The 9775-nt window shown below is 38.1% G+C and overlaps 1 protein-coding gene across 1 annotated transcript; it reads right to left on the bottom strand.

Annotated features, from left to right (window-relative positions):
• On the bottom strand, positions 1 to 4571 carry LOC114366577 (uncharacterized). The gene is made up of 4 exons (XM_028323497.1): positions 4410 to 4571; positions 3225 to 3415; positions 1997 to 2110; positions 1 to 157 (listed from the first exon to the last, which is right to left on the bottom strand). The coding sequence occupies exons 1-4, from the start codon at positions 4522 to 4524 to the stop codon at positions 23 to 25; spliced, it is 555 nt and encodes a 184-aa protein (XP_028179298.1). The 5' UTR covers positions 4525 to 4571; the 3' UTR covers positions 1 to 22.
• Between the last annotated feature and the right edge of the window lie 5204 nt (positions 4572 to 9775).

The raw sequence follows: 9775 nt of genomic DNA, 5'->3' as shown, positions 1-9775 counted from the left end.
AAAAAACTCAATTTTAAAACATTTAAAACAATCTGATGCTCTCAATCCTCTTGAAGAGCTTGATCTTCATCATGATGACGCCGAGTATCCAGTCGGCCGTCAACTTGACGAAACGCACGTCGTGATCGCTCTTGTGACCCTCGATCCTGAAGGTTAGCTGGTGACAGAAACGTATTCATCATTATCACCATCGTTACCATTACATAACCATCAACAATTAATTTTCATCACGACTACCACCACCAGTACCGCTATCATAATCATCATGCTTTTCACCTAAATCGTCATCATCATCATTACTTTCGTCATCATCATCAGTCCATGTCAGTCCAGTGCTGACTGTACACAGGCCTCCTCCACTAAATAGAAGTTAGTCAAATGACGTCCACAGCTGGACAAAGGCCTCCTCCAAGGATTTTCACACCATAAGTTCTTTATTATGACTTATCGTTTACGAAGTTACTTTATTGTTTAGTTTCCTAGACAATCGTAGACTGTTTAAGTCAGTTTTATCATTATAGCAGCTAAATCAGGCAATATTAGGGCTAAAATAGCAAAAGAATGTGTTTACACAGAGTAAGTGTCATTTGGTAAAGTACTCGTATTTTATCTCTTTGACTCATTCGTTACTAATACAGAATTAGCCTAGAATAGGATTTTTTAAATACTCTGATAAAGCACGTAAACTATCAAAAACTCAATAATACGTATTTACATTTCTAACGACGACTCTATGTTGACATAAATTATTTTAGCGATTTAGATAACTAAAATTATGAATAACTTGTTAGTTTAGTAGATTTTTTTTATTCACAACGAAGAAGCTCTTAGAATGTATCTCACCTGATGGTAAGTGATGATCAGGCCGAAGGTGGAAGCGAGCTTCACCCGGAATCCTCAACCACAGAGGAACTGGCTATCTTACCTCTAACTGCCGGAACACAACAATGCTTTTAACATTGTTGTTATGGCGACAGACTTAGGTAAGATTTAATAATTTTGATTTAGGACATAACTAATTTTAGGACCGATTTTTGTCTATTTAGTTTCAAGTTTTATTATTAGAACATACAATATTATTTCGCGATAAACTGTTACAAATTGTAACAAAAACTACTACGCAGTACGTAGGATATTGAAGGCTTTTTTGACCGGAAGGAAAGTACAATGTAGAAATTGGTTCGCATTCATATTGGACGAGTCTTATTACAATTTAAAACAATTTTGTTATTAAATTTCATAAATATACATTGTCATTGCTATATTAGGTACGTGTACGACGATAGTATCGAATGATAATTTGTCGATAATGTAAATACAGATTTCTTATTGATTTATTGATTGTTTGATCCGTAGTTAGAGATGAAAGTGGTAATAATAATAATCATTCTTAAATGGAAATAAAAGATTACATTCTAGTTAACTTTCAACAAACATTCAAAGCTAGTTAGAAACCTCATCGCATGTGTTTTAGTAGTTATATTATGGCTATAAATTAATGTAATGTAAATATACTTATAATTCACAATATTATAATATTATAGCCTTTTCCTCATAATCGAGATTGTTTAAATACAGTTAACACCAATTCAGAACAATCGTTTCAACCGAATTTCGTCCACTGGCTAGACATAGGCCTGCCTCAAGGATTTCCACGACTAGTTCTGTTCCCCGTATCCAAATGTTTGCCGCGACCTTCACATGATCATCGGCTCACCGAGTGGGAGTTGGAACCTAACCGCGTTATTATTAAGATCCAAACACAAAAATCAACATTTTGTCTGTAAAGGTTCGTTCGTCGTTTCAGCAAAATGACGCCCACTGCTGGACAAAGCCCTCCCCAAGGATTTCCATAACGACTGGTCCTGCGCTGCACGCATTCGCATCAAGGTTCGTTCGTTCGTTCGTTACAGCCAAATGACGTCCACTGCTGGACAAAGGCCTCCCCCAAGGAAGCATCAAGGTTAAAGTTATGAAAGTAATCTGGTGTACTTACAGAAGGCACACCCTTTAACTCCAAAGGCTCAAGATGTTTATCTTCAACTCTGAAGAAGACAGAGACAGTGGCTTGTGGGATGGGATACGACACTGTCGGCTGACTGAAGACTGCCTGTTGAAGAAGAATCGTTCAAGTACAGTGGACATCAGGTCAGGTTTTTGTAGCAAAATAGCCCCTAATACTCGTATAATTAAGCTACTGTGTGCATCATCATGGTCTTTTACTCAATACTCAATATGGTTATTGCTTCCTTAAGTACATTTAGGTGTTACATATATTTGGAGATCATTAAGGACCCTGTTGGGCGCTGCAAACTTAAAATCTAAGGAGAGGAGGCTTCTTTTTATAGATAGAAAGTTATAGTTTAGTTAGGTACATCGTTAATTAATTTTATCGTCTAGATATTCTTTTATGGTGTAATAGCATTTCGTAGTTAATAGCTCTTTTAGTCCTGTTATGAATGTACTATTATTATTTTCTTTTAACAAATGATCGGGCACTTTGTTATATATTTTTATGGCCATTATCTTCTTCAAGCACCTACAATATTATTGTAGGTGCTTGAAGAAGATAAATTTAGGCGGATAGTTGGTATTTTTAATTTATTTTTATTTCTCAAATGATATTTTGGACATGATTCTTCGCGTTTGGTAAAAAACTCAAAGTGGGAGCGGACAAATTTACAAATATTTAAAATGTAGATACGAGGCAAAGGTATAATTTTGTACTTTTGAAAATAAGGTTTATCTACAACTGACTTTGGGCTTGATATTTGTTAATATACGGATTAGTTTTTTTTGTTTTATAAATAACGATCGAATGGATGTAGAAGCACTTTTCAGGTACATACGAGCCCCAATATTACTTGCCAAGATTTTGGAACCATATTTTGGGCTGGTGTGTTTCATCTTCTTGATTTTTCACAAGAATTTTCTTATGAGTTGTGATGACTATAATCTGTTTTATGAAGTTTGTTAGAGAATTTTCATCCCGATCGAGGCAACAAAAGTGCAGGGTGTAATGCTTACGAATTTTGGTCGGTGCGATTCACGGATGTGGCAAGTGAATTTTCGGAAATATGTGAATGGAGTTTTCTTTCGTTTCAAAATTAAAGGAACGTTTTCTCTGAGTAAAATTTTATATAAACCTACTTTCCGTTCAGGTGACATTACAAAATTCCACCCTATAAAATGTATTGACTACCACCTAAAGTATTTGAACCTACCTCAAAGTAGTAATACTGCGAGCACTCATCCTTAGAACTCCCCTTGTACCACAGGACATACTTCAGGGTACTTGTCAGCTTCCACTTCTTCTCGATGGTGTCCTTGATCAGATCCTCACAGGTGATGGCCAGGGGGCTGTGCAAGCTGGTAAGGACTACCTTAGGTCTTCCGGAGAGGAGGTTCCTGCTTTCTGGAAAGACGACACAGGGGTTATTTTAGGAATTTGGTGCCTAAAATAAGTGATAGATTCCAAAAATATTGGGAGATTTTATATTCCATTTTCAGAGCATTTGGGAACCAACCATACAAACCAGACTAGAGCATACCTTTGAGAAAAAGAAAAGACCAAGGGTTGCTTTTTGTTGAAATTGATAAAAAATAGTTGGTGTGGCGTGTAAATAGCCACACCAGGATAAAAAAAAATTGCGGGGAAGAAAGATGATGCGGGGGTCGGCTGGTGACTCCAAACAACTCAAAAATACAGCTGCATAAAACGGAAACCACCAACCTGCGGATCAGGAGACGGAGACCAGGCTTCGAGGGTCGACCCGTCGATATTTCTTGCGGTTTTGATTATTTCAATATCTTCAGCAAATATTCAGCGGATTTTTCACATTGACTTCATTTGACAGACGCTCCAAGACAACATAGAGTTTTTTCTTAATTTTCCATAGAGGTTTTTCGCGAAGGTTGGCTCCTGCGAAGGTGCTGGCCCCGAATCCGATAAACAGATTAGTGGGAAACCATCTCATGCAGCTAGATAATTTGAGAGTTGGAGCCACCGAAGAAAAGGAAGAGAAGAAAGTTGGACATAGGCCCAACCAATAGTAATTAATAGTAATAGTAAAAATATTTTTTTTCTGAAGCATTTCCTAATCATAGCCATTGCAATGACTTTCCTTGTTTTCTGTACTTTTTATTATCTTCAGGAAAATATTTATCGTTGATACAAAAAGATACCTATATTTTGTTAATTGCACAATCGTTCTTAATCATTATCATCATTTCAACCACAGGACGTCCACTGCTGAACATAGGCCTCCCCCCAATGACTTCCATTTGTCCACATCGCACGGTTGGGAGCGGCCTGCATCCAGCGCCTCCCTGCTACCTTAAGCGTTCTTATTACCACTACATAAGCTACAGAATTTAGGTTGACGAGCTGTTATGCTGTTTATCAGTACCTGCAAGTTGCCTAAGCGTTTGTCGCTCTCCTAATTTCTCCCGAGCCTGGTTGATCACAGAAACTAAAGTATCGATCGCTTGCTCTTCATAAGACTTGATTTCTGGTATATTCATGGTGGATAATTATTTTTACAAAATATTTTCTGATTTGTTTACACGAATATGTGACAAGACAAGAGGTGACTGTCAAAATGAAATTGGCGAATACATTTTTTGGATTGACAATTTTTTATGTAAAAGAAAGGTTTTATTGTATTCATAACTAATCCGACCCAATCCAATGACATAAAAACATCTTAGACCCAGTCCAACGAAGGTGGTTTTGCCTCTTAAAAATGTGTTCATAAACTTTCTTGTGAAATCAGGAAAAGCCTTTCAGATTGTACCTATATCTCCGGGATTTTCCTCTGTTCAATATAACCTTACTCCCGCTTAAATGAATTTTTGAAAATTGATGAATAGGTCAAGCAAGCTGTTTTTGAGTTTTTCTCTTAACAAAATCACTTAGCGATGCATTTTTCTGATAGTTAAACAATTGCTACTACATAGTTTTCATTTGTATGCAAGCCGTATTCTCAAACATTGGCAATATAAAACCAATACCAATGCGTCAGGCGAGCGAAAGTAAATATGTGTGAGTCACTCCTTCCACTGAATGGCAGACTGGTATTTGCACAACTTACAACATGACCCCGTTAAAAAACCTTCGAAGAAAAGCAGATTAAAGTGTGCTAGAAGCAGTCTGAGATTTTTCAATCTTTGCAAAAATTAATTAAAACCTACTAACACCAAAAATATATTTCTGTATTGTAATATTGTCACACATGATCTGGTAAATAAAAATATCTTTATCTTTATTAAGATACACGCCAGTAGTAATTACATGGATATCTTTAGGTATGGGAGTAACTTCTGTATACTATGGGAGAGTTATTGATGGTGGCACTGTATTCAGTAGGTAATGTGGAAGTACCTACACCCTTGATTTTCTATCCTCTGATTATACGAAACTTTGTTACTACAGGTATCTAAGTTCTTTAAGGCTAGGCGCAGACCACCCACTTTTAGTTGGACATGAATGAAAGTGCGCACATTAGACCGATTTGGTATGGGCGAATCTTCATACAAATTAAAATCGGGTCCAACTATCGGCCGACTAAAAGTCGCTGGTCTGCGCCTAGGCTAAAACGCCCCTGGTAAACACTGAATTGTGAAAACGTGGTATCATACATAGTACATAGTGTTTATGTAGAGGCTTTTTTGGGTCTATTATACACTTCAGTTTCAGTAGTCAAGCTACAGATGCAGACTGGCAAGGAATTACAGTGGTGAGAGTTTTATTTTACGCATCTACTAGTGGAGTGTTTAACTAATAAAATTTTATTACATCTACACGATAAGGAACTGCCTAGAAGCAAATTAACTTCTTCTTTAAACCCTAAGTTACGTACCCAAGATAAGTGTATTTTGGGGTCTAAAAATATTGACTTAAATGAACTTGTTTAAATAAATAAATCGTTTTTAAATTAGTTTGTAAACTTTGTTTTGGTATTTTTAGGTTTACTTATCTAAGTAGCATTACAATGAGTAGGTATTGGTTTTACTTATTTAACTATATTGGTTATTCTGTTTTTCCATTGCAAATGTTGAAGTACGAGTGGTTAAACAAGTACTCGTACTACCAGTATCCTTAGAATAAGTAAATATTTTCCTTCTAAAGTACTTATTGCTATCGGTATTACCTACTATGATTGCCTCTAAGGCTGAGTTAAACCACCTAACTTTAACAGTAACTATGACGATAACCGGTGTGTTTTGTATGGAGTTTGACAGATTTTTGACTTTTGTCAAAGTTAAAGTAAGATGGTGCAACCCAGCCTAAGGCCTCAGCCTCGAACTTAGCGGGCAGCGGGGCGGGAGCGGCGGCGGCGCTGGAGCGGGGCGGGCAACGCAGACCCGTTCTCGATAAAGATGTGTCGTTATGGGTTTTTGAAATAACGAAACGCGACGGTTTTCGAATCACGAATAACGTTTTCAAAACTAGTTTTTTTTAAACGAAGTTATTTCCACAACGCTCAAGCAAGAGTGATAATAATAACGTTAGGTGTTTGGTTAGCTGCAAGGCCTTTAGGAACTTATGACCTTCAAAATAAGACTCAAATTCGATTGAATATCTAACGTACGACGAAGATTATACCTATTTCATCCACACTTATGTTAACGTCCTATGGCTTTCTCACTCGCACACGCACTCGATTCGTTGCGATCCTTATTATTTGGACACCATACATTACTCGCTTTACTCCTTTAGGTTACAAAAATATGTTTAAGAATCGTCAATGTACGACGTTGTCCTCAAAACTGTCATAACGAAGCCGGAAACACGTTATTTTTTGTGTCAACCAAACGTCTACCTTATGCTGTTTGCTTACGAGTGAATTCAGTTTAGCTTTAGAGCGTTGTGGAAGCAATCGTGTTGAATAACGAAGAGATTCTAACGTTGTATGACGTTAAGAAAAAAACTAGTTTAGGCGTTTTTGGATAACGAGTGATCACTGGTCGGGCTAATCACTCGTTTAATAACCAGTGATAACGAATAACGCCCATCGCTAGAACAACAAGCGGGCAGCTCGCGCGGCGCTTTAGCGGCGAAGTGTTGTGTTCGGGGCACTTCGGGGTTGTGTTGTCGAGATATTTGTTTTTAATCGCAAACGAAATGTCTGAACAACGGCAACAATCTTATTTCGATTCAAATTTATTCCTAACGCTCGATTTATTGTGGGCAAAAGAAGGAGTGCGCTGCCCGCTCGTTGCCCGCTCCCTCGCCGCTGCCCGCTCGTTGCCCGCTGCCGCCCCGCTGCCGCGCCGCTGTTTTCGAGAACCGGTCTATTTGATTTTACGCATAAGATCCTCCGCTTCCGCGCCGCCGCCGCCGCCGCCCCGCTGCCCGCTATGTTCGAGGCTGAGGCCTAAGTGTTACTGAATGACTCAAAAGATAATTATGTAGTACTTTTAAATATTTTATTTTGAAGGACATAAAACAGTTTACAGGGATTTAACTACTATTTTTAATGATTAAGTGATTTTTATTACAATAAAACACTATGAATTATTTGTTTTCGTTACTGTTAGGAAAAAGTTTGTCAAAAGCTAGAAAGTATAATAATTTTATTGACTTGTGTACCGCAAACGTTGTTATCCAAATTTACTAGACACTACAACTGTGTATTGATGTGTAATGATAAATAAAGCACTAATTAGTTATTATTAATACCTATAAAAAACCTGCGACTGCTGAGAGAATGCATTCCAGACTGCTCGATACGACCAATAAATAATCTTGACTGGAGGAGGCGGGGGCGCGGAATTTTTGGTATGGTCGAAAGGGGGCGCGTCTCAAATAAGCTTGGAAACCAATGTCTTAAAGCATTATCAGTACACGTCATCCTGCTTGAGCGTCTCTATTAAAAAAAGTGGACGCTATAACTCATCAAATGAAGCAACAAATGGTCGCATTTAAACGTAGTTCCTCTCCAAACAACATGTTACGTGACCTACTGCGTTGGAACGACCGCTGGACGTAGTTAATCGGTCAGTACCTCTAACACGAACAACTTTCGACTTCGAATCGTTTGCGTATTCAAAAGATTTTGTATGAAAACATAAACAGCGCACATGTGACGTAGTGAACTTAGTACGAGAAATGATAGCACGAAACTAATTTTGACAATCGAGATCGTCACGTTATTGTTGAATTTGAAGGCTGTGTATCGAATTTTGTCGAATACGCAAACGATTCGAAGACGAAAGTTTGTTGCTAGAAGTGCATAGAGTTTACGAACGCTGTCGACGTGGTCAGCCAAGTTGACAGTCGGACAGCCAACATCAGTCCCCAGAGGCGGTGGCGCGTGTCGTATGGTGCTCACGTGTGATTCATGCGAGATTGTTGCTATAACATGATGCTGGAGCCACGAAAACGAGTGAATGGATGTGGCACATTAAACAGCAATAACTTATTCATAATAAAGTTAATACAATCCTGGCCCAGTCGACCCGTAAGAAGATAAAAGATTCGATTCGCAAAGTCTTATTAACGTTTGAAATCCCACTCTCCTAATAACATTCCTTTAAGACTGTAATAGCAACCTACTCGTAGTTAAAAGGTATTTTGTAAAAAACGAGCACGAAACTACCACTTCTCGTTCCCAACGCTGCAACTCCTGTGTAGCCAGAATCTACAGCTTGACCGCCATAAAAACCCAACCAGTAAAAGTCAAGTTTGTCCCGGGGGAAAGTTAACTACGAGGATCATTGGACCCGCAATGAAATTAATTAGAAGAACGTAGGAGGAGTTTGAAGTTAAGGTTCGACTTCCCTCCGTTGCAAGCCTGATGACAGTAAAAGCGGGCAGCTTAATATGGTAATTTTCTGGCCCTGGTTGATTTACAGGACTGTTCATACTGCTCCAAATCCGAAATAGGAAATCAGTATCCTGTAGCACCATCTATCAATGAAATCTATCAATTCCAAATCCAAATTCTTTATTACCATGTAGACCTTTTTCAGGCCACACGCATGTCCCAAACATAACTTGCCCTTCAGCACAGCATATGGGCTGGTGTAATAACTGTCATGTGTAACAATAAATAGATGAAACATACATGAACAGTCATAATAGTTAGTTATTTCTTATCACTTCAGTAAAACTAACAGATAACCTTTGATTTATTAGATTACAAAGAACGCACGCCTATTATGGTTTATTTTCAGCTACCACAATTTTGAAAATAAATTCTTCTTCTTTTTGTGTCGACAATAAACCTACAGTGTCAGCCCAAAACTCCGCCACAAGAGTGGCGTTGTCAGCAGCACTCATCAAATCCTCCTGAGTGCAGTTGCTTGGGCACTCAGGGCACGACATCAGGTGCTTCATCGACTGGGGAACAAAACCGCACCTGCACTCCATGTTTAAGCCATCCAAGAAGAAAATAAGTTTATGTTAATATTCTGACGTTAGAAGTAAATTAACCTGATTCATACAAAAGAACTTTGTTGATAAGACAAGAAAGTAAATCTTGTAAACAGCATTCATAAGCACCTAACAGAAAACGAAGAATTTACAATTATTCCATTTACGTAATCTAATTAATTCAATCGCTATTAAAATGCTAATGAGTCATCATGCATGCTACCGCAATTAACACCGCGTTGTCACGAAGGTAATTTTAACATGTCAACGAAAACATTAACGTAAAGCCATTTATCACAATGATTCACATCTCAAATACGAGTTGATAAGGAAAGTTAAAGATGCCACATCCAATATACCGTTGCTCACATATCGTTGGCCTGCTGCGCGCACGCA

Source organism: Ostrinia furnacalis, unplaced genomic scaffold, assembly GCF_004193835.3.
Source record: "Ostrinia furnacalis isolate ACB-3 unplaced genomic scaffold, ASM419383v2 OfSCF0638, whole genome shotgun sequence".
Lineage (NCBI taxonomy): Eukaryota > Metazoa > Arthropoda > Insecta > Lepidoptera > Crambidae > Ostrinia > Ostrinia furnacalis.
This window is presented reverse-complemented; position numbering and strand designations above follow the sequence as displayed.